At 42.9% G+C, this 26,308-nt stretch overlaps 1 protein-coding gene across 2 annotated transcripts; it reads left to right on the forward strand.

Moving 5' to 3' along the window:
- Positions 1 to 4,773: 4,773 nt before the first annotated feature.
- On the forward strand, positions 4,774 to 26,308 carry LOC132832985 (zinc finger protein 271-like). 2 transcript variants are annotated; one of them, XM_060851245.1, is made up of 3 exons: positions 4,774 to 6,378; positions 6,457 to 6,490; positions 20,655 to 26,308. In XM_060851245.1, the coding sequence occupies exons 1-3, from the start codon at positions 5,261 to 5,263 to the stop codon at positions 22,269 to 22,271; spliced, it is 2,769 nt and encodes a 922-aa protein (XP_060707228.1). In that variant the 5' UTR covers positions 4,774 to 5,260; the 3' UTR covers positions 22,272 to 26,308. The 2 variants fall into 2 exon arrangements, with proteins under 2 accessions (XP_060707228.1, XP_060707227.1); XM_060851244.1 differs by lacking the exons at positions 4,774 to 6,378; positions 6,457 to 6,490 and adding an exon at positions 12,114 to 12,140 and having other exon boundaries at positions 20,210 to 26,308.

Consider the following 26,308-nt stretch of genomic DNA (forward strand, 5'->3'; position numbering starts at 1 on the left):
GACTAATGCACCTAATACTATGGGCAATTCACCTGACCTGCACATCTTTGTGACAGTGGGAGGAAACCGGAGCAAACCCACTTAGACACGGGGAGAATGTGCAAACTCCACACAGACGGTCACCTCAGGCTGGAGTTGAACTTGGGACCCTGGTGCTGTGAGGCAGCAGTGTTAACCACTGAACCACCATGCCGTCCCAAATTAATTAAATGTGGTTACCAGTAGAATGCCACAGGCTGTCTGTGAATACTAATTAGGAGGCAGAGTTGTAACTGCCAACCTGTACAGTGGCCTCATCCTTCGAATCGGAATTATGAATTATACTAGTTTAAATTTAACTTTGCACCTCTGGTTGTTTTAAAGTCGAATCGAAATTTATTTTTGAAAAGCTAGCAAGGTTTCGGTTCTTTCAGCAGTGCATCATTTTCTTTCACTGTTAAAGAGTACGCACTGGTTTTAAAAGCAGCAGTTAGATTTGATCAAAATCAGAGGCCTTAACTTCACTCATCAGTGCAATTGTAACACTCCTAACACAGGGAAAAATGATGCGTTGGGGGAAGGGCATGGGCCTCAGCATATTTGGTCCTCAGAGTAGGGAGAGGGAGATTCAGGTTATGAAGGGTGTTCACTTTGGCTGTACTGCAGGTGAGTTTTGAGGAGTTCAGCTGACAGCAGGAGAGGCATAAGATATTTCCTTCTCCAAATCAGAATCCCATTCCTCATCCACAGATGGATCAGGATACTTTAGTAATAGGTTTTTGGGAGAAGGGAGGGTGGGGTATAAGGAACAGTCTCTGTCATTCGTCCGGTCCTGTATGGCTACAGCCTATTCTTACTCACCGGTTTTCCTTTTCATTGAGGCCCCTGATGTTCCAGCTGAGGCTGTGATTCTTTGCTTTCCTTTTTTTTCTATTTTCTCCCCAGCCAATTTCGATTCTGCTTCGAAATCATGTACTTCACATTTGTGTTTTAGTTCTGTCCAATCTAGTTCAGTTCCTTCCTCAGTTAATGGACTAATTCCCCTTTTAATACAGTTTTGTCTCCAGGATGACTGCATGGGTTTTTCCCACTTTTCCGAGCTACCTTTTCCATGCTGATAAGGCTTCTTTCTGCTTACTTCCCTTTCTTTCTCCCCAAATCCCTTGTTCAATTTTAATGAGTTAAATCACGTGTGCTTCCGAGAGGCCAATGCTTACTTTTGTTGAGCAGCTGCAGCTGATATTTTCCTTCCTTGTTTCTCATAATTAGGATACAGACTTATTATTTCTTTTGTCTTTCATCTTATCTAGGGTTGTACCCTTATTTATCCTACCTACATTAAATCTTCACAAAATTACTGATCTATTAGGGCCTCTAACCTCACAGAGCAAAGCACAGGGGCCTCTAACCCCACAGAGCAAAGCACAGGGGCCTCTAACCCCACAGAGCAAAGCACAGGGGTCTCTAACCCCACAGAGCAAAGCACAGGCGTCTCTAACCCCACAGAGCAAAGCACAGGGACCTCTAACCCCACAGAGCAAAGCACAGAGACCTCTAACCCCACAGAGCAAAGCACAGGGACCTCTAACCCCACAGAGCAAAGCACAGGGGCCTCTAACCCCACAGGGCAAAGCACAGGGGCCTCTAACCCCACAGAGCAAAGCACAGGGGTCTCTAACCCCACAGAGCAAAGCACAGGGGTCTCTAACCCCACAGAGCAAAGCACAGGGGTCTCTAACCCCACAGAGCAAAGCACAGGGGTCTCTAACCCCACAGAGCAAAGCACAGGGACCTCTAACCCCACAGAGCAAAGCACAGGGGCCTCTAACCCCACAGAGCAAAGCACAGAACACATACACAGAACACAAACAGTCACTCACCAACAAACCAGTGTGTATACAAACGAATCTCAAAGGGTTAAACTTTCTGCGAGCTCTCGAGAGTTAGTACATAGTCTCTGTCACGCGCTTTGTCTTTCTCATGAACATTTTAGAAGATAACAACCCGACAATGAACAACAAGACTAATTATTTCTGCAAAACATTCTCGACATTTCGTACCTATTTAAGCGGTCATTTAGGGTTCCGTCAGGATACTGTGGGAGTGAAACTGGGGAAGCCACACACACAACAATACAGATCGAGAGCAATCAAGGTATAACCTTACCTTGTGGGCCCATTGGTCTCGGGTCTGACCCTTAGATGAAGCTCCTCTTTTCCAGTTTCATTCAAACGTAGCCCTTGTTGGAACCCTGCTCGCAGCACCAAATTGTTAAATCACAGATTTGAGGTGGCCCAGGGAATCTCTTGTGGACTCAGACCTGTAAAGCCTCTCTCTAGGTTTGTCCCGGAGATTGTACGCTTTGGAAGTCTGGAATAAAACCTCGTACAGACAGTTTAGTTTAATTTTAGTCATCCCCTTTATTTACTAATAGCATCAATGCTCTGACGTACTGATACAGTGGTTTCCTTTATACAAAAGTTTACAAAAACATTGCATGTTCTTAATTACACAGATAACAGTGAAAGACAATAATTTGTAAGGAAGAAAAGTTAATTGACAGATCTGTCTGCACTTGATTAATCACTCCTACACGCCCTCAGCCTTTCATCAGGTGGAAAAAACATACCCAGCTGAGTTGGGTGCCTGCTAGTGAGATAAACTTCTATCATAAAGAGGTACCAGTCTGAGCTAATTGGAGAGTTCATAAGGTAACCTTGCACAGCTCACATGTCTGCTACAATTATTTTACAAAATGGCTTCTTAGCCAGGAGGGCAAACTTTTGACCATAAAATGGCTTCCTGACACATTGTGCCAGAATCTCTTCAATGTTAGGCTTAGAGTAATTTCTAAGCTAGGTGCATATTCCTGTTTTTAAGCACTGAACCATTCTATACCTGAGGCTGAGATGTTACTGTAAGGTTGCATTTAAACTGATTCACTAGTCTTCAAATTAAACATGCTTTCTTTTCTGGGTTTTGATTCAAATTCAAATAAGACATAAGATCTGATTAATTAGAATTGATAGTGGGGCAATTTGTAAGGTCTGTAGAGTGGTCTGTAAGAACAGCAAGTAAGTTAAAGCTTCATCAATATTACCTTTTACAGAGTTTGTATTTAATCACCGGCAATAGCTACTCAATATCATCATAAAGTCCCAAAATGCAATTAAATCCAATCCATAGCAGGTAAGCACTAAGAGTTAATTTTCTACTGGCTTCAGCAGATTCAGCACTAAAATGGTCTCTCTCTCTCTCTCTCTCTAGTGTCCTTTTGAGCTCTCAAGTCAGCTTCTTGTAACAGTAAAGATGTTTTTCTCTCTGTGTCTGCCCCGCTTGCAAGGGGTAATAAGAATCCATTATAATTGACAGGATCTGACCATTAATTACAAGGCTTTTGATAGTACCAAGTTTTGTTTCAGGGTCAGAATCAAACACTGTCATTAATTTCGCAAGGGAACGGCCATGTCCTGTTCACACAGATTCACCGATGCTAAGGCAAATGTTTTTAATTGCCTTACAGCATCCTATTATCACTTGGTGAGCACAGATGTCTCTATCTTCTGCATTCCTTGAGTTCCCCCCTTTTTCTGAGCCTTCCTGCCTGTCTATTTTCTAATGCAGTAAATGTATTCTATAATTCAGCATTACATTTTAGTCTAAATGTTTAAAGACAAGTTTTAAGGCTATAGACTTTCTCAATTTCAGAGGTTGGTGGAATGATTTAAACGGGAGATACTCAAGAGACCAGAATTTGGAGAAATGCTGAAATTTCAGAGAGCTGTAAGATTGGCAGAAATCATAGAGATGTGGAGCTGTGAGGCTATGGAGGGACTTGAAAACAAGGACGAGAAATTTAAAAGTGTGATATTATCAGATGGAGAGCAATGAAAGTTCATTGGACACAAAGGGGAGTATTATGTTATGGACAAGACCAGACCCCCTCAAAATATTTCAAGAAAGTAGCCTGGACCCTAACTTTGCTCGTTGTTTTAAGCAGTAAAGTGGTATAAAGTTCTCTATTCCAGGAGTGATGCAGCTGGCCCAACTACTTGGTTTTAAACATAACAGAATTTATTTGCAAGATTACCAAATAAAACACAAACAAAAGAGAACAGAATATAGAATAACTTAACCTATCCGAAAACCCAACAAATTATTCCAATTTAATAATCTGTTCCAAATTCCTGCAACAATCCCCATAAACACCCCTTGACACAAAAGGTAAAATCAAACACTGAGAGATGGCAGAGAGATCTAGCATGGAACACCTTCTTCCATGTAGCTGTTTCTTTGACCAGCAACCTCAAAATGGACTGACTAGCTGCTATGAGCCCAAGCAAAACCAGACCAGAGAAAAGCTGAGCTGGGAGAACCGGCCACTCCCCCTTTCATCGTGTAAGTGTTTTTTTGAAAACTTAAAAGCCTTTTGCCTGAGGCAGTATCTGTTAGTTATAATCAAACTGGCTCTAAACCTAGACCTCTTGGAACCGGTGTCTTTATGACTGCTCTGAAAAATAAACTAAGGACAACATAAACTTGTTAAAGGAGCAGCATCATCACAAGTGAACAGGACATAGTGAAAGTCAGGATACAGGCAGCAGGTTTTGAACATACAATTAATGAGGAAAAAGAAAGGAATTGCAACTGATGTAATCTAGTTCCCCACACTGAGGAATTGTTACACATTAAATGATGAGTCAGCCCCTTCGGCAAAGGAAAATAGACAGTTAGAGGAAATCATGTTCCCTTTTCTTGTTTTGCAGAAGGATTGCACTGTACTACATCAGAGAATACAGAGAGGATAGCCACTGCAGATCGATCCTGACCATCACCCAAGGAATAATTGCACAACTGTGGGAGGACATCCAGTTCCTTCCCAGCATTGCTCAACACAGAGAAGACTGAGCAGTTGAATCATCATTTGGAAATCGGTCGGGTCAGGGAAGCTTTGACACATCATCAGATCTGAAACTGGTCAGTGGTGTGGAGCCTTCCAACAGAACCAGCCTTTCTGAAGGTTCGGCTGTGGGTGATCGGTCAGGGTGAGGCTGGGAAGAAGTGTGAGTGGCTCCAAGTGTGGTGAGAGCTTCAGTCATTCATCAAGCCTCATGAACCATTGACTCATTCCTACAGGGGAGTGGCTGTTCAAGTTGACGTGTTAAAGGAGGACAACACAGGCTTCAAACATCTCCCACATACAGTGAACCAACTGAATAATGGTTAAAATAAGGGCAACTTCCTGCAAGTGAAACAATTCAAGTGTGTGTTGTGCAAACGAATGTTTGCAAAGATATCGACACTTGTGAGTCATCAGCACATTCACAGTGGGATGAAACTATTTGTATGTAAGGTGTGTAACAGGGGCCTCACACAGTTACCAGGCCTGGTGAAACACCAGCACATTCACACTGGGGTGAAACCATTTACCTGCACGGTATGTGACAAATCATTCTCAGAGTCATCGCACCTCTGCGTTCACCAGCAGGTTCACACAGGGGAGAAACCCTTTTCATGTGAGGTGTGTGACAAATCATTCTCAGAGTCATGGATCCTCCGCAGGCACCAACGCATTCACACAGGGGAGAAACCCTTTCTTTGTGAGGTCTGTGACACATCATTCTCACAGACATCTACCCTCCGCATACACCAACGCATCCATACCGGGGAAAAGCCATTTACCTGTGAGGTGTGCGACAAATCGTTCTCCGATTTATCAACTCTCCGCAGACACCAACGCATTCACACAGGAGAGAAACCGTACAAATGTGAGGTGTGTGACAAGTCGTTCTCAGAGTCATCAATCTTGTGGGTACACCAGCGTATTCATACTGGGGAGAAGCCATTCACATGTGAGGTGTGTGAAAAATCATTCTCAAATTCATCACATCTCCGCAGACACCAACCTGTCCACACAGAGAAGAAACCATTCATGTGCGATGCATGTGACAAATCCTTCTCAGATTCATCGAGTCTCCTGCTCCACCAAAGGATTCACACAGGGGACAAACCATTCAAGTGTGATATATGTGACAAAGTGTTCGCAGAATCATCAACTCTCCATGTACACCAACGCATTCACACAGGAGAAAAACCATTCACCTGTGAGATGTGTGACAAATCATTCTCAGAATCATCAACCCTTCGCAGACACAAACGCACTCACACAGGGGAGAAACCATTCATGTGTGAGGTGTGTGACAAATCATTCTCAGACTTATCGAGCTTCCACAGACACCAACTCATTCACACAGAGGTGAAGCCATTCTCATGTGATATGTGTGGCAAATCATTCTCAGTTTCATCCAGACTCCTCCGACATCAGAGGATTCATACAGAGGAGAAACTATTCACATTTGAAGTATGTAACAAATCATTCTTGGACTCATTGCATCTCCTGTTCCATCATAAGATTCATACGGGAAAATATCCTTTCAGTTCTGAGATTGTGATGAACCTTCCCTGATTCCTCACCAGGATTCACACAGGGGAGAAACTCTTCAAGTGTGATGTTTGTGACAAGGCTTTCACAGAGTCAGTGAAGCTCCTGGTCCATCATTGTGTTTACATTGGGAAGAATCCTATCAGTGGGAGTTCTGTCATAAAGCCATCATATAAAATGTTGGACCTCCTGTATCATCAGCAAACTCATCAAGGAACTACCCAACCAAGTTCTTGGCTCGTTTTCATTCAGTCATAGCACTGCAACAGACTTGAAGCAAGCCCCATGCAGCAAGGACAACCGGTTGTGTTTATGTCCAGAGCATTAACACAAACTAAACAGCATTGTACACAGAGATTGCAAAGGAAAGTCTGAATATTGTCTTTGAATCTGAAGCTTTCAACCAGTACCTGACTGGGAGAGAGAAAGTGACGGCAGAGTTTGACCATAAGTTATTTCAAAACATCTTTCTCAAACCATTTCTAACTGCTCCAGACTTTGCACAGGATTTGATTTTGCTTTCATAGATATCTCTTGAAAGTGAAGTGTAAGCAAGGGAAGCAGATGAACATCAATGACCTGCTCTCAGGGGCTGCACTCTCTCTGATGTAAGTTGAAGCTGGTACACAGTGTGAAGTCTTCCAGATACAACAAGAAGCAACATCACAATATACTCTGGAAATCATCAATCCAACAGAGAAATTGAATCTGACAGACAATCACCTTGCTTAATTCAAACAAATTTTGCTACGAGGTGCAACACCTCAAAAGACCAAAAGTAAGAACAGGAATGAGTGACAAAATCAAAGAGAAATGATAGGAAGCCATTATTTCACTTTGGTAATACTGTCAAATCAGTGCCAAAGCTGATCCTGGGAAGGCAGTCAGAGTGCAAACATTGAACACACTTATCAGTAATCAGATCAGTTGGTAACATGGGAACTGTGTAGAGAATTTGCCAGCTTGATCATACACAAAGTGCCTTACTAGGTCAATACTGCAATCAGAGAAGGTGCTGTTTCAGCAGACAGTTGATGAGGTAAATCTTATGTCAGTAACTAGCAATGTGCTGAATGCCATCATTTCCAAAGGCCATCCTTTCTGTGTGATTTAAACTTTTCATTGTCCCATCTGAATAAAACCTCTTATTGCAGCTGCTGTCTTTGGTTTCCCTCGTCAACACTTGAGAGAAATTTCTAGTAATGGGAATAGCATTTTTCATCCTCAGAGGTTTTCAAATTGACAACATCAGTGTGGGATGTGTATCCTCTAATGTGCGTGACAGCATATGGGAAGAGGAAGACCCACAGCATCCAAGGCAGGGATGATATGTTGTAGTGGGATCAGCATATGCACAGGAGAAAGAAAGATGGGAAAATGGTTCTTCAGGACATTATGAGTTTGGTGAGTGAGGGCGTGGGGGAGCTGGAGAGAAACTGGAGAAAGACTGAGTTCAGGGCTAGGCCAGGCGCGTGTTAATGGAGGTTTGTCCAAGGTGGGCTTAATGGAAGGAAAGAAAGTGCCATGTACATTAATGGGATTGTTTCAATCTTATTTACCTGAGCAGGAAGATTAATAGACAGAGAGCAGAGATTTAAGACAATTGATGGAAGGATCAGTGGAGAGCTGAGTAATCTTTTTTCACCCAGAGGGCTGTGAGGGTCTGAACACCTTGACATTGTCCCACCAAATTCTCATAGAGAAGATACAGCAATGTATGGAAACCAGCTTCCTATGTTAGTGCACTGGTCATAAACCAGGATATGGAATTGTTACAATCTCTAAGATGACACAGATTTAGGTAGGGGTTTGTCAACGGTGTCATATTTTTGGTAGTTTTATAAAACGTGTGTTTAGCAGGAAGCGTGGTTGTAGCAGATGGTAGCAGTAGTAGAGAGCAGCAGCAGATAACAACAAAAGTAGACAGCGATGGCAGCACTACACAGTATAGAGCTGCTCAGAAAATCAGTTTAATAAGTGGATTGGATAAACTCAAACGGGACAATGAAGCTAAAGGAACAGCAGCAACATTTCAGAAGCAACACTTCAAAGGTTAATGGCAAGAGTGCAACTCAGACGTTCCGAATATTAGATTACTTACAGTGTGGAAACAGGACCTTCGGCCCAACAAGCCAATACCATCCCAAAACCCACCCAGACCCATTCCCCTACACCTAACACTACGGGCAATTTAGCATGGCCAAATCACCTAACCTGCACAGTTTTGGACTGTGGGAGGAAACCGGAGGAAACTCACGCAGACACAGGGAGAATATGCAAACTCCACACAGTCAGTCGCCTGAGGCAGGAATTGAACCTGGGTCTCTGACGCTGTGAGGCAGCAGTGTTGTGTCGCCCATGGACAGAGTTTGAGTTTGATAGTGATTTAACTCAGAAAGGGACTGATATTTCCAAGCTTTTGAATGTTACAATAAACTATTAAAAAGAGGAGTTCTGAACATTGACTCGTTTTCCGACCTGGACAGGTTCAGGGTGAACCCTGGAGATTGGAATATATGAGAGAAGTTTAGGTTCACCCACCTATAGCATAGAATAACTTCTCTATGAAGACATTGTCTCATCAAACACTCACAGAGAAGAGACAGCATAGATTTGATACAGAGACAAGCTCCATCTATACTGTCATGGAATATCACTCACACCCAGATCAGGCTTCAGACTATCCAGCCTCACTCTTTCAGACGCTCCTGTATCACTGACCTTAATCAAATTCGATGCTGTGTTTCCTCTATACTGGGGAGATGAAATGCAGGCTGGATGAATATGCTTTTAAAAATTGTTCACTAGATGATATAGTCACTGGCTAGGCCAGCAGTTATTGATCAACCGAGAGGGCAGTCCCGAGTTAACCACGTTGCTGTGGGTCTGGAATCGCATGTAGTCCAGACCTGGTAAGGATGGCAGTTTCTGAAAGGACATTCGTGAGCCAGGTGAAGTTCCTTTTTTGCTCTGACAATTGATAATGGTTTCATTGTCATCACTAGACCCTTAATTCTCGATTTTCACTGAATTCAAATTCCATCATCTGCCAATGGGAGGATCCTAACCCGTCCTCTGGATTAACAGTCCAACAATAATACCACTAAGCCATTGTCTCCCTGTTGCTTTGCCAAACACCTCTGCTCTGTCTTCTAAAATAATTCTGAGCTTCTAGTTGCCTACCACTTCCACAGGCCACTGTGTCCCCAAAACAATGTTTCTGTCTTAGATTTACTCCAGTGAAGCTCAACTCAAGCTGGAAGATCAACATCTCATCTTTGCTTGGGGACTGTACAGCCTTGAGGACTCAACATTGAGTTTAAAAGTTTTAGAGCATATACCCTTGACCCACCCTTACCTCCCAGGCTAAGTCATGACGTGTTTCTTTCAGCACAACCAACACATTTTTACCCACTCATAGACCCCATTATCACCTATCTAGTCCTTGTTCATCCCTAATTTGCTATCAACAATTCCTTTGCCTGTTTTTTTTTCTCTCTGGGCTCAGTTTCCATCCATCCATGCACTCCCTCCACTTACCCCCTTCCCATAGCCATGTCTCATGTCATCAGCAGAAATATGATCTTTTCTACTATCAGTTCACAAGAAGGGTCACTGGACTCAAAACATTAACTATTTTCTTTCCACAAATGCTGGCAGCCTGGTGAATCTCTCCAGCAAAATTTGTTTTTGTTACAGTGGGGTGGTGCACTGCAGCTCCGTTTCGCAGGAATACAAGGGATTTTCAGATAGAGTCATAAAGTCGTAGAGATGTACAGCACGGAAACAGACCCTTCGGTCCAACTCGTCCACACTAACCAGATATCCCAACCCAATTTAGTCCCACCTGCCAGCACCCAGTCCATATCCCTCCAAACCCTTCCTATTCATATACCCATCCAGATACCTTTTAAAAGTTGCAATTGTAGCAGCCTCCACCACATCCTCTGGCAGCTCATTCTATACACGTACCATTCTCTGAGCGAAAAAGTTGCCTTTTAGGTCTCTTTTTAATCTTTCCTCTCTCACCCTAAACCTATGCCCTCCAGTTCTGGACTCCCTCACCCCAGGGAAAAGACTTTGCCTATTTATCCCATCCATGCCCCTCATAATTTTGTAAACCTCTATAAGGTCACCCCTCAGCCTCCGACACTCCAGGGAAAACAGCCCCAGCCTGTTCAGCCTCTCCCTGTAGCTCAAATCCTCCAACCCTGGCAACATCCTTGTAAATCTTTTCAGAACCCTTTCAAGTTTCACAACATCTTTCCGATAGGAGTTGATGGTTGTTCTGGAGTGTGACTGTACTTGTGCATGTGAGATTTAGGATGTTCGTTGATGTGGAGATCACCTATCAGTACCCAGTCTGTTAAAGGTTTCTGGCTCCTAGAGTCAACCCACTTTTCTCCATCAGTTTCACTTCTCCTGACACCTGGGACTTCAAAATTTTTCACGGCTTCAGGAACCCAGGCACAGATAACACTGACACTTGTAACTAGTGACCACTTTAAATCAAACTTTCAAACTGCCGATTTGCAGGGGGTAAGTATTCTAAACACAGCTTTGGCAGTAACCCTTAGATACTGAATCTAACAGAAATTTATGTTATTGTCAGCCATGGTCTGTTTCAAAGGCTGAACAGTTTGTACATTTAATGTATTTTCACTGTCTCATGAAAGGACAAAATCATCAACTCACAGCTCTAAGAGGCTTCTAATTCCAACAGTGTTTCCTCAAGGCTGAGCCTGTAGCGCCAGCACAAATTCGAACACGTTTCTCTGATTGACGGTAACTATACCCAAAGACTTTCTCTACAATGAACTGGCCACTAGGTCATGACTTTCTGGGCGTCCATATGTCTGCTACAGGGATACCTGTTGGTGAAATAAGGTCACAGACATTGACACTGACAATGCGTCAGGGAAGACTGTGGCTGACAGCCCTAACCTCTGCAGGTTTACTGTTTGGAAGAGGCGAGCAGAAATGGAAAGCTTAGCCAGTCGTGTGGATGGCCCAAAAAAAAACACGTTAGCGAATGCTGAACATTCTGATCCTACGGGCTTTCTCTGCAGCAAGTGTGGCGGAGCCTGTAATGACAGAGTGGAGCTCCTGAGCTACACAATGTGACGTTTAACAGAAAGTCAACTACCACTATCAATATATTCTCCACATTCACTGTTTCCACACTCCATGTACCTGGTGATCCCCATTGTACGCCAAGAGCAAATGAGGGGTTAACACCCTCAAGAGTCAATCCCTGAATTAAAGTCAATATTTCCCTCCAGTCCTGTATTCTGTGTCCCACCCTCTTGTGACACTTGCTCCGAATACAGGTGCTCATCCGACCACTGCGCATCATCACTGCCTTGGATACTGTGGGTCTTCCTCTTCTGGTCTGCTGCCAAGCACATTCCAAGGATACACATCCCACTGATATTCACAGTTTGAAAGTCTCTGTCAAACATTTGCAGCTGCAATAAGTGAGGTTTTATTCAGATGGGACAATGACAAGTTTAAATCCCCACATGATCTGCTGCTCAAAGTCACCTCCATTTCCCCGGTCAGTTTCCCAAGTTTCAGGAAACTCATGTTGCTCCAAAAATATTTGGATTGACTGTGAGAGACGTCAATCAGAGAGCCCACCCACTCTGCCCATTGTCTCCTCTTCCTCTTCCAGAGCTGGTTCACTTCCTATAGGGACTGAAAACCAAGTGAGGAGATGGTGAGTGAAGGAGCAGCTTTTATACAAATTGTATCCCATAATATCCACACCAATCTTCAGGCAGTCTGACTATCCTGTGGGTAATCAGGGGTGGAAATGTCCCTTATGCTGTGTGAGAAGATCCAGCTGAGAGAGCTGTTTACTCGGTGCTTTGTGCTGAACTGTGTGACTTTGTAGCATAGTAGACAGTGAAGAAGATTTTCTAAGATTACAAAGGGATCTTGATCAAATGGGTCAATGAGGTGACAGATAGCAAATGGAGCTCAATCTGGATAAATGCGATGGACCGCATTTTGGTATAACAAACAAGGGTAGGGCTTATACAATTATTGGTAGGGCCTTAGGTAGCGCTGTAAAACAGAGGGACCTAGGGGTGCAGGTAGACAATTGTTTAAACTTTGTGTCACAGGATAGTTAAAAAGGTGTTTGGCACGCTTGCCTTCATTGCTCAGTCCTTTGAGAATAAGAGTTGGAATGTTATGTTGAGGACATTGTTGAGGCCTCTTCTGGAATACCATGTCCAGTTCTGGTCGCCCAGTTAAAGGAAGGATATTATCAAGCTGGAGAGGGTTCAGAAGAGATTTACTAGGATGTTACCGGGTATGGAAGGTTTGAGTTATAAAGAAAGGCTGGATAGGCTGGGACTTTTTTCAAAAAGTGTGGTACTGGAAACGCACAGCCGGTCAGGCAGCATCTGAGGAGCGGAACAGTCGACGTTTTGAGCATAAACTCTTCATCAGGAATATGTCTTTTCGAGCATAAGCTTGAAATATTCTACATTCCTGATGAAGAGCTTATGCTCGAAATGTCGACTGTCCTGCTCCTCAGATGCTGCCTGACTGATTGTGCTGTTACAGCACCACACTTTTTGACTCTGATCTCCAGCATCTGCATTCCTCACTTTCTCCTAATGGGACTTTTTTCACTGGGGTGTAGGAGGTTGAGAGGTGACCTAACAGAAATTTATAAAATAATGAGAGGTATAGATAGAGTTGATGGTAGTTGTCTTTTCCTCAGATGGGGAATTTCAAGACTGGGGGTATATATTTAAGATGAAAGGAGATAGATTTAAATAAGACATAAGAGGCAATGTTTTTACACAGAGAGAGGTTCGCATGTGGAATGAACTTCCTGAGCAAGTGGTGAATGCGGGTACAGTTACAACACTTAAAAGACTTTTGGATGGTTACATGAAGAGGAAAGGGCCAGGAACAGGCAGGTGGGATTAGTTCAGTGTGGGATTATGTTCGGCATGGACTGGTTGGACTGAAGGGTCTATTTCCATGCTGTACGACTCTATGACTGGAGTTGTGTTGGATATTGATTGTGTTTATTGGAAGCATTTTCCTTCTAATTTCCAGGCTGAATTTTGCTGATGGCTCATTCCTGAATATGAGAAGGTGAAGTATAATTATGTGGGAGGTACAGAGTGCCTGAGGATTCTTACTGATTTCCTGTTGTTGAATTGTGTGTTGGGTGTTGGTTATTATCCTGTGGACTGTGAATAGTCAGTTCTCTGTTGGGATTTGGATGTTGCCTGTTTTTTTTTAAACCTCCAAGACCTCCCTTCCCCCATTTCTGTAACCACCTGAAAAGGGTTAAAAATCTCTAATTATTTTGGACCTTTCATGACCACATAGTGTCTCAAAAGAATTTATGTCCAGTAAAGTACTTTTGACATCTGGTCACTGTGGTAACACTCAAAATGTGATTGTCAATATGAACCCGCCACAAACAGCAAAGTAAGAATGACCAGGTAATCTGTTTTTTAATGGTGTTGACTGATGAATTAATATTGGGAGAAAGTGAGCACTGCAGATGCTGGAGATCAGAGTCAAAGGGTGTGCTGCTGGAAAAGCACAGCCGGGAAGGCAGCATCTGAGGAGCAGGCGAATTGATGTTTCGAGCATAAGCTGTTGTCAGGAATGAGGGGCTGCCCCAAGGGGGCTAAGAGATAAATGGGAGGGGAATGGTGCTGGGGGCAAGGTAGCAGATGGGGAGCAGAAGGGTTCCCTGTGTAACATCCCCTCTGAAATATGGAACCTCTGAAAGTGGCACACTCCCTCACTACTGCACTGTAGTGTCAGCCTCAGTGCTGAAATCCTTGAGTCTCCCCTTAGGTCCTTTTGACCATTGAACTATGTTTAAAATGCTGTATAAATGGAAGCTATTGCCTATTGTTGTTGTGTAAAATGTCAGATAGGTTTTCAGTCAGATCAGTGTGATTCCCCCTCATGATGTACCATCCAACTGACCCTCATTGTGAAGCAGTTTCCCAGTGAAAGGAGAGTGTAAAGGGAATTAAGGTTGTAACCTCGAAATTGCAGCATGTGAATTCACGAAGGCAATGGTCAGAGATGGGAGTGGCAGAAAGGGAACAGAGACGTGGAACTGTTGATCATTCTGACTAATCTGGTCTAAGGGATATGAGCTCTATTTTGTGTGCTGTATTTCTGTTCATGGCTTCCTCAGTCCAGCAATACACACTGGTGTTTATGTCGTCTGCTGCTTTCAATGATGTGAGGTGAACTACTTGGCACCATCAGTTCTAAGTGGACTTTGAGGGCAGCTGAAGGCACAGCCACAAATGTTGGAACAGTTACAATGGGAGCTGCTCAAGAATTTGAAGCAATGTGAAGGTTTCAGAGGGTTATAGGGCCAAAAGAGATTATGAAGTTGGGGAGAAATGAGGCCATGGAAGAATTTGAAAACAAGGATGAGGAATTTTAAAAATGAGATGTTTTCAGACTGTGGCCAAAGAAAAGCCAGGAAATGCAAAGATGACGAATGAATGGGACACAATGGAAGTTAAGATACAGGCAACAAGTTTTGAATTCTCAATGCCTGGATTGTTAATCTTTTCTTGGAGACACATTTCTTGAAATTGTATTTTCATGCCTTGTTTAAATTTTTTATCTGAAGTCCTCAACTTTTCTCAAAAGCCTGTGCTAGATTGATTTTTTTTTTCCCCCAGTGCTGTAGCTGAATTTAGGATGTGCACAGAAAGGGGGTGCAATGTACCTAATTTCCCAGGATAACCTAGGACCCTTCAAACAGCTACACCAAAGTACTATTTTTCCTTAACTTGTAGCATTTCCTGTCCAGTTTGTTTTTTTCCTCAAATATATTTCTAAAGGATATATTTGTGAGTGTGATTAGGATGGGTTTAAACTAAAATGATATAAGGATAAGAATCTATACAAAGAGACAGTAGGGAGGTAAAGATGGATAAAAGCGAAAGACAGAACTGGAAATCAGAGGAGTGATGGGCAATGAATTCAAGCTACAGTGCTAAATAATGTAAGGAAGATTAAAAGTATTGGGAAGGCCAAACTTAAGGTATTGCATTTAGGGGCGGCACGGTGGCACAGTGGTTAGCACTGCTGCCTCACAGCGCCAGTAGACCTGGGTTCAATTCCCGCCTCAGGCGACTGACTGTGTGGAGTTTGCACGTTCTCCCAGTGTCTGCGTGGGTTTCCTCCGGGTGCTCCGGTTTCCTCCCACAGTCCAAAGATGTGCGGGTCAGGTGAATTGGCCATGCTAAATTGCCCATAGTGTTAGGTAAGAGGTAAATGTAGGGGTATGGGTGGGTGGCGTTTCGGCGGGTCAGTGTGGACTTGTTGGGCCGAAGGGCCTGTTTCCACACTGTAAGTAATCTAATCTAATCTAATCTTAATGCTCAATGCTTTCTCAATGAACTGGATGCAAATAGATATAAATGGGTATGATATAGTTGGGATTACAGACATGTGACTGTGGGATGACCAGGATGGGAATTGAATATCTGGGCATTCAGGTTTTAGGAAGGACAGATAAGAGCAAAAGGAGTGGGGCAACATTGCTGGATAGAGGGACCATTGATGCAATAGTGAGGAAAGATATTAGCTGTGGTGAAATGAACTTGTATGGAAACCATGGGCAGAAAACAATAGTGGGGATTGTACATAGACCCCTGAACTGTAGTGGTAATGTCAGGGAAGGAATTAAACACATGAAATTGGAACCAAAAACAACAAGGGTGTAGCTGTCATTATGGGTGAGTTTCATTTGCCTATAAATTGCACAAATCCAATCAGTAACAATGCTGTAGAAGTTGCATTCTTGGAGTATGTACAAGATGGTTTTCTGGATCAAAACATTCGAGACTGGATATTGTGAGATAAGAAAGGGATAATTGGCAGTCTAGCTGTGTGAGGCCCCTTGGGGAAGAGTGACTTTAGTATGATACAGTTCTTCATGAAGGTGGAAAGTGACATAGTTAATTCTGAGAGTAGAGCCCTGAATCTAAACAGAGGAAACTAGGATGACATGAGGCATGGGTTGACTATAATAAATTGGTGAGTGTTATTTAAGGAGATGACAAACGAGAGGCAGTGGCAAACATTTAAAGAGGAACTGCAATAATTGTTCATTCCTGCCTGGCGCAAAATAGGAAAAATGGCCTGTCCGTGGCTAGCAAAGGAAATTAGGGATGATATTAGATCGAAGGAAAGGGCATACAAAATGTCTAATAAAAGCAGTAGACCTGAGGATTGGGAGCAGTTTTGATTTCAGCAAAGGAAATCAAAAGGATTAATTCACAGAAAAACAAATATGAGAGTAAGCTTGCAGGGAAAGTATAGACTAATTTAAAAAGCTTCTGTAGGCATTTGACAAGAAAAAGATTAGTGAAAACAAATGTCAGTCCATACAATCAGAAACAAGGGACGTTATGATGTGGGACAAAGAGATGACAGACCAATATATATTTTGGCTCTATTCTCACAAAGGACAAAAATAATATCCTAAAAATGTTGGTGAACACAGTCGTGTGAGAAAGAGGAACAGAAGGAAAGCAGTATTAGTATGGAAATGGTGTTGGGGAAATTGGTGAGATTTAAGGCCAACACGTCCCCAGGGCCCGACAATCTACATCATAGAGTGTTGAAGGAAGTGGTCTAGAAATTGATGCAATGGTTGCCATCTTTTGAGACTTTGGAACAGTTCCTATTCATTGGAGGGTAGTTAATCAAGCCGTAAGGTTAAAAAAAATGTAGAGAGAAAACAGGGCATTATGGGGTCAGCCTGATATTGGTAATAGGGAAATGCTAGAGCCTATTATAAAGTAGCAGAAAATGGTGACAACATTTGACAGATTTAGTATGGTTGTGCAAAAGGGAAATCATACTTGACAAATCTATTGGAATGTTTCAAGGATGTAACTGGTAAAGTTGATATGGGGTTGCCAGTCGGTGTGGTTTACTTGGACTTGCAGAAGGGACCCACACAACAGATTAGCATGTCAATATTAAGTGGCTGGTATTGGGGATAGTGTACTGACATGGATAGAGAACTGAGCAGACAGGAAACGAGAGTAGGAACAAATTTTCTAAGGGGCACCCAGTGGCTAGTGAGGTACTATTGGGATTAGTGCTTGGACTTCACCTCTTCATAATATGTATGAATGATTTATGAGAGGAGATGAAATGTTATATCTTCAAGTTTGCAGACAGCATAAAACTAGGTGGGAGGGTGGACTGCACGGAGGATGTAGAATGTTTTAGTGTGATTTGGACAAGTTGATTGGGCAAATGCATAGCAGATGAAGTAAATTTTGGATAAAGGTGGTTTGTTATCAGAATGGCAATAGACTGGGAACAGGGGAAGTGCAATGAAACCTGAATGTTCTTGTACACCAGTCACTGAAAGTATAGGTTAGTGTAGGTTAGATGGGTTTCAGATTGATTTCACAGGTCGGCACAACATAGAGGGCTGAAGGGCCTGTACTGCACTGTAATGTTCTATGTTCTAAGTAAGCATGCAGTTGCAGCAGGTGGTGAAGAAGGCAAGTTGTGTGTTGACCTTCATAGCAAGAGGATTTGAGTACAGGAGCAAGGATGTCATGCTGCAGTTGTATAAGAGTGAAGAGTGTGCTGCTGGGAAAGCACAGCAGGCCAGGCAGCATCTGAGGAGCAGGAGAATCGATGTTTTGGGCATAAGCTCTTGAACAGGAAGGACTTATGCCGGAAATGTCGATTCTCCTGTCCTCGGATGCTGCCTGGCCTGCTCTGCTTTCCCAGCACTACACACTCGACTCTGCTGTATAGCATCTGCAGTCCTCACTTTCTCCTTGCAGTTGTATAAGGTCTTGGTGATGCTACACCTGGAGTATTGAGTGCCGTTTTGGTCTCTTTTTCTGAGGAAGGATGTTCTGGCTATGGAGGAATGCAACAAATGTTTACCACATTGATTTCTGAGATGGTGGGACTGATATATGAAGGCAAACTAGATTGATATGCTCACTGAAGTTTAGAAGAATGATAGAGGAATCTCATAGAAACCTATATTTAAAGGCAAAACAGAGAAAATGCAGCAAGAATGTTTCCAATCATCATACAGTCCAGAATTGGGGTCACAGTCTAAGGATACCGGTGTAGCCCATTTAGGACTGAGATGAGGAGAAATACCTTCATCCAGAGAGTGGTGAGTCTGTGGAATTCTCTGCCTCAGAAAGTAGTTGAGGCCAAAACATTAAATGTTTTCAAGAAGGAGTTAGATGTAGTTCTTGGGGCTAGAGGGATCAAAGGTTATGTAGAGAAAGCAAAAAAAGGACACTGAGTCGGATGATCGGTATAACCGTATCAAATGGCAGAACAGACTCAAAGGGTCAAATGGTCCACTCTGTACATATTTTCTCTATTTCTATCAGGACTCATTCTGCTAAGATAATCACTAACACATTTACAGTTAACTTTGTCATTGCTGGTTGAATCGCAAGATCCAAATCTGGGATTTGAGGTCACTTGCTTTTTGACTCCCCCTGAAAGGTGAACAGGGCATCAGGCTGGGTTGACTGCTTATGCTTGGACACTGCATCTCTGACTCTAAGTTGCTAGCTGGAAAGACCCCAACACTTTACTGCAGGAAGGAAAATGATTGGACTCAGCTCCACGAGGAAGCTGTTCTTGAACTCTGAGAAGTTATACCTCAAGTTAACTGATTTTTTTAAAGCTCTGGACCTACTAATACCTGCAGTTGATCACCTATCTCCTCTACTGACCTATCCTTAGTTACATAATTTCCCCTCCTCCCATTTTAAATGATTTGTCATGAAACCCTATCTATAATTTCATATTGAAGCTTTTTGTTGTGGATTCACTTCAAATATATGAAATCTGAAAACTAAGTATTTGGGAAATCCCTTCTCTCTACCCCAGCAAGGGACCAGAAGAAATTGGGAAAGGAGTTAACTCCCTGTCTCAGAATTAAGAGAGAATGCAATCTTAATTTAAGTTCACCCTAATATTTCCTTTTACTTTGAGAAAGCTATCTGAGATATAAGGGGGAGGCAATGGCCTAGTGGTAGTATTGCTGGGCTATTAATGCAGAAACTCAGCTCATGTTCCAGGGAATGGGTTCAAATCCTGCCAGGCAGGCGGTAGAATTTGAATTCAATGAAGAATCTGGAATTAAGGGTCGATTGTTGGAAAAAAAACCCATCTGGTTCACTCATGTCCTTTAGGGAAGGATTTCTGTCATCCTTACCTGGTCTGGACTACATGTGACTCCGGACACACAGTGAAGTGGTTGACTCTTAATAGCCCTCTGGGCATTTAGGGATGGGTAAGATTTGCCAGCCTAGGCAGAGATGCCTGCATCCCGAGTGAATAAAAATAAATTTCAAATCTCCATTGTATTTAACACTTTGCTTGAATTTTTTCATAAACAAATAATTTAAGTGCAACACTAGCTACATGACTTGAACACATAGTGAATTGATGGCCCATTTTACACTGCACCTGACTGTCTTTCCTATGGCTATCATGGGGTCTGGGAAGATGAAGGTTTGGGCAGAGGAAAGAAAGTAACCACATTATCTACTCCTGGTCACTATCCAGTGTACCTGCTGGAAACAGAGTGTACGTGACATTCAATGAGGAAAAAGAAAGGACTTGTATCTTATCCCCTACCACACAGGGAATAGCAGACTCATATTCACTGTGGAACAATCTCTAACTGAGGAGTCAGTCCCTTCAGCAAATAAAGAGATGGAATTGGAGGAAATCAAGTGTTCTTTTCCTGTTTTACAGAAGGATTGCACCGTACACCAGAGAATACAGAGAGGATAGGTACTGCAGACAGTTCCTGACCATTATCCAGTGGAACAGCTGCACAACCGTGGGAAGCCATCAGTCCCTTCACAACATTGCTCAAAACAGAGACCCTTTGGAAATTGATCGGGTTAGGGGAGCTCTGACATATCATCAGATCAGTGGTGTGGAGCCTTCCATCAGAACCAACCTTTCTGAAGGTTTGACTGTGAGTGATCGATCACAGTGAGGCTGGGAAGAAGTGTGAGTGGCTCCAAGTGTGGTGAGAGCTTCAATCATTCATCGAGCTTCATGAACTACTGACTCATCCCTACACATGAGAGGTGAGGGCTCCACTGGCACAGAAAATCCATACACAAGAAAACAGTTGTCCAACTGTTAAAGTAAGGGCAGCTTCATGGAAATGAAACAATTCAAGTGTGAGGTCTGTGAACGAGGTTTTGCAAAGTCATCAACACTGGTGAGTCACCGACGTATTCACACTGGGGAGAAACCATTCGTATGTGAGGTGTGTAACAGGAGCTTTACACAGCTCTCAAGCCTGGTGAAACACTGGCTTATTCACACTGGGGAGAAGCCATTTACCTGCAAGGTGTGTGATAAATCATTCTCAGAGTCATCATCCCTCCGGGTTCACCAGCGTATTCACACCGGGGAGAAACCCTTCACATGTGAGGTGTGTGACAAATCATTTTCAGAGTCATCAACTCTTCGCAGACACGAACGCATTCACACCGGGGAGAAACCCTTCACATGTGAGGTGTGTGACAAATCATTCTCGCAGATATCGACTCTGCGCGTGCATCAACGCATTCACACGGGGGAGAAACCATTCACTTGTGAAGTATGTGACAAGTCATTCTCCGACTTATCAACCCTGCGCAGACACCAACGCATTCATACAGGGGAGAAACCATTCAAATGTGAGGTGTGTGAGAAATCATTCTCAAATTCTTCACACCTCCGCAGACACCAACCCATTCACACTGGGGTAAAACCATTCACGTGTGTGGTGTGTGACAAGTCATTCTCTGATTCATCAAGTCTCCTGCTCCATCAGAGAGTCCACACAGGGGAGAAACCTTTCAAGTGTGAGGTGTGTGATAAATCATTCTCAGAGGCATCCACCCTCCATGTGCACCAACGCATCCACACAGGAGAGAAACCTTTTGTGTGCGAGGTATGTGATAAATCATTCTCAGAGACATCAACTCTTCGCAGACACGAACGTATTCACACGGGGGAGAAACCTTTTGTGTGTGAGGTGTGTGACAAGTCATTCTCGCAGACCTCGACTCTCCGCGTGCACCAACGGATTCACACAGGGGAAAAGCCATTCACTTGTGAAGTATGTGACAAATCATTCTCCGACTTGTCAACTCTTCGCAGACACCAACTCATTCACACAGGGGAGAAACCATTCACGTGTGATGTGTGTGACAAATCATTCTTGACTTCTTCACACCTTCGCAGACACCAACCTGTCCACACTGGTGAGAAACCATTCTTATGTGTGGTGTGTGACAAATCATTCTCAGTTTCATCGAGTCTCCTGCACCATCAGAGAGTACACACGGGGGAGAAACCTTTCACATGTGAGGTGTGCAAAAAATCATTCTCAGAATCATTGACCCTTCGCAGACATCACCGCATTCACACTGGGGAGAAACCATTCAGGTGTGAGGTATGCAACAAATCATTCTCACGGTCATCAACTCTTCGTGTACATCAACGTATCCACACAGGAGAAAAGCCGTTCACATGTGAGGTGTGTGACAAGTCCTTCTCAGATTTATCGAGCTTCTGCGTACACCAACGAATTCACACTGGGGAGAAACCATTTACATGTGAAGTATGTGACAAATCATTCTCAAGGTCATCGCACCTCCGCAAACACCAACGCATTCACACAAGGGAAAAGTCTTTTACATGCAACGTGTGTGGTAAATCATTCTCAGATTCATCAAGTCTTCTGCTCCATCAGAAGACTCATACAGGAGAGTATCCTTTCAGTTCTGAGATTGTGATGAACCTTCCCTGATGTGTTTGAACATTTGGAATGCACCAGGATTCACACAGGGGAGAAACTCTTTCGGTGTGCTGTTTGTGACAAGACTTCCACAGAGTCAGTGAAGTTCCTGGTCCATCATTGTGTTTACATTGGGAAGAACCTAAGTAGCTACCTGATAAATAAAAGCAAATCACTGTGGATGCTGGAGATCTGAAATGAAAATGGAAAATGCTGGAGATACACAAGAGAACTTGCAGCATCTATGGAGAACGAAACAGACTTAACAGATTGACTTAATGTTTGACGAGTAAAGTTATCATAGAATCCCTACAGTGTGGAAATAGGCCCTTCGACCCGACAAGTCTGCACTGACTCTCCGAAGAAAATCCCACCCAAACCCATTCCTTTACCCTATTACTCTACATTTCACCCTGACTAATGCACCTAGCCTACACATGCCTGAACACTATGGGCAATTTTGCAAGGCCAATTCATCTAACTTGCACATCTTTGGATTGTGGGAGGAAACCACAGCCCCCAGAGGAATCCCATGCAAATACTGGGAGAATGTGCAAACTCCGCACAGACAGTTGCCTGAGGCTGGAATTGAACCCCTGGCACTGTGAGGCAGCAGTGCTAATAAATGAGCCACTGTTCCTTCCAAAGTAGAGTTATATTGGACTCAAATGTTAACTCTGTTTCACTCTCCACAGATGTTGCCAGAACTGCTGTATCCAGCACTCACTGTTTTTATTTTAATTACCCAGCAAATGCCAGATAGGAAAAGAAGCTTGTCTACCTTTTAGGTAAACAAAGATTTGATAACCCACACAACTCCCACCACCAGTCATGCTGGCCTGACCACGCTCCCTTCAGCCCCGAAGAGAACTGATGACCCACCACCCTGATGATCTCCACACCGACCTGACTAATTCCCACAGACCAACTACCCCAGACGTGACTTGATTAGCTCCCTCCACCAGCTATCTCTGTGTGGATTCCTGCGCTGATCCACTTCACTGCTCCCTGGCCTGTGTACCAAAAGACCAGGGTCATTATCACTAATGAGATGAGAAAAAAAGATACTGAAGCATATCCCACACAAACCATCAAGGAATCGGGTCTAGTTTGAGGAAGGTAAGAGAAGTGTCTTCCTGGCCAAACATGAGTAATGAGATGAAGGACCATATCAGCCTTGCAGTGCTTGTACTGAACATTTTGAAATAAGATATAGAGCTGCTCATGACTCGTGACATCCTATCCAGCCCATGGATGAAGCTTGGAATAAACTGTTCACTTTCACTGGAACTGATTATCTCATCGCAGTCAATTACTATTCAGATGACGGGAGCTGACGATTCCCAGTGAGGTGTAGAATCTCTTAAGGTGCACTTCTGTTGTCAAGATATTCCTGACATTGTGATCGGTGACAAGGACCTCAATTCACAAGTAAGGCATATATACACTTCATGAATTATTTGGAAAACCATTTGGAAACACCGTACATCATCTACACACTATCCCCAGTCAAATGGAAAGGGTGAGATATTGGTGAGAGTTATTAAAGTATCTTCAGAAATTCACTAAGATTCACTGGACTTGTGTATAGAAGTTATTACTTCGATCACATATAATGAAAGTGAACCCCAGCCATCCACATGCAATTAGAGAAGTTGCTCCTTCATAAGTCAATGAAGATGATTTCATCAGTTTCGAACTGGATAACCATCAGCCCTAGAGATCAACCATTCTCCAACCAATGCCACAGATCAGCAAGAACGATCAGCATAGCAACAACATTTGCCATGGCAAGGACCCCCAGGCAAACAACAGATCCTAGATTAGCAGCCCATAACAATTCACACGCATACCAAAAGGTGACCTGAAACCCGAAAGATCATGTGCAATGTGTGTGGGGGACAGATAAAATTGGAACAGATTAGAGACAGGAAAATGCTTTTTTTTGTTGATGTGTGAAGAATTTCTATTTGGACCAGCATATGTAATAACTTTCAAATTATAGTGCATACAGTATTGTTTCTAATCTAATGAAAGGTGAATGTTTAGATAAAACATTCATGGCTTGCTATGTTAATGTCATCTCTGTTGTCAACAAATTTAATTGAATATTTGAGGGCTGCAATCATTTTTACACACCACATGAAACATTCTTTAAAATTCAGATACTTTAAATATTCTTAAGGAACATTATTTCTTAAGGATTAGGAAACTGACTGGTGAGGTGCAGAGCAGGTGGGGATTTAAACTTGTCATTGTCCCATCTGAATAAAACCTCACTGATTGCAGCCATTGTCTCAGTTCCCCTGGTAAATGTTTGACAGAGATGTTGAAGGTGAGAATAACATTCTTCATCCTGAGTGGATTTCAAACTGACATCAATGTGGGATGTATATTGTCGAATGTGTTTGAGAGCAGATCAGAAGGGGAAGACCACAGCGTCGAAGGCAGGGATGACATGCAGTGGTGGGATCAGCACAAGAGTGGGAGTCAGGAGAGTGATTTGGAGATGAGAGGAATGTGAGTAATTCACTCTCTCCTGTTTTTCTTCACCTCCTGTCTCTCCTACCTAACTGTGCACTCCTACATTCCACCTTGCCCTATTGCCTGCTTGTCCTTGCTCCTCAGTTCTATCGTCTCTTGCCTTTCTCTCTAATCTGTGTTCCTCCTGTGTTACAAAGGTGAGAGGAAAGAGAGCGAGAATGCACCATTTTAAGCAACAGTAAATCAAAATTAGTATAAAATGTGTACTATTAGCGAGGTGACAATGTAATTGTGACAATATTAAATTATTTTTATCTGAGACACAACTGGAATAAACTATAATCTAGTTTGCCAGAATAATTGCTGGCCACAGCACATAGACTGAGGTTATGAATATGACTGCCTGTTGGTGCCTAAACACTGAAAACCCCTGAGACATTTTGAAGAGTTGCCTCAAACAGGCACAATCAGTAGCAACTCACCAACCTCATTACTCCTATCTGGGGGATGTCGTCATTTCTGTGGCTGATGTTTAATAAACCAATGTCGAAGATCACGAAAGGTCCATTTACATTCATCATAACTGGCAGTTACATTTCCAGTTATGGTCAATTTCAGCATGATTATGATGATAAAACAAACACAAACAAAGCTAAACGCTTGGCCAGTACCTGTGCACTAGTGCTTGTTTTACAAAAGCAAACCTTTCAAAATATTCTGTGTGACCAAGTATGAAGGTTTCACGATCAATGCAGTGTGTAAAACAGATCTTGGATAATTTTATAAGAATTAAGATATATGTTAAGTTCTTTGTATGTTTGTCCAAGTAGTTCTTAGTCTGAGTAATTTGTGTATAATTGCTTTATTAATTTTGTTGTGGATTTTGTACATACATAACTCAATTGTAAATGGCTATTGACAGTCCTGTGTGTGAGGGATAGACACAATGCCGGTTGAAGGGAGGAAGGCACCAATAACTGTAGAAGTCATGACCTTGAGATTACTATTTGGTGGACAAGGCTCAAAACAATGTGTTTTTCTGCTTTAAACATCTGCAAGAACTTGTTAATTTCCTATTGGGCCTGACAAGGTGAAAACTGGGACTATTTACCTTTCGGAAGGCCTTTGATAATAAATGCTGAAGTCGATATTTTCTCATCAAAGGTCTAAATCTGATGAACCTGTAAAACCTGGTTTAATGTGGGAGAAATGAAAAGCTGGACAGAGGCAAAAGTGAATGCAACAGCTTGGCAGCAACCACAGATGAGAGGGCATCAGATTAAACTATGTGCCATTTTTGTGACATCCTGAAAGGGGTGTGAACATTGGTCTGAGTGACACATCTCATACCTTAAACATGAGGAGCTTGAAGGGGTCAGTGCGATTGTCGGGGAAGGTGGTCTGGTCAACCTCTGAGGTGGTAAAAATGCCTGATTCAGCAGTTTGGCCACCTGAGGACAAACCCTGATCACACAGGAGAGCCAAGTGCCAGTTTTGTGGGTTTACTTGTAGCAGCTCCATATACACATATATATGTGTGCATATATACTCAATAAAGAAACTTG

The sequence above is a fragment of the Hemiscyllium ocellatum genome, chromosome 35 (assembly GCF_020745735.1).
Source record: "Hemiscyllium ocellatum isolate sHemOce1 chromosome 35, sHemOce1.pat.X.cur, whole genome shotgun sequence".
In the NCBI taxonomy this organism is placed as follows: Eukaryota; Metazoa; Chordata; class Chondrichthyes; order Orectolobiformes; family Hemiscylliidae; genus Hemiscyllium; species Hemiscyllium ocellatum.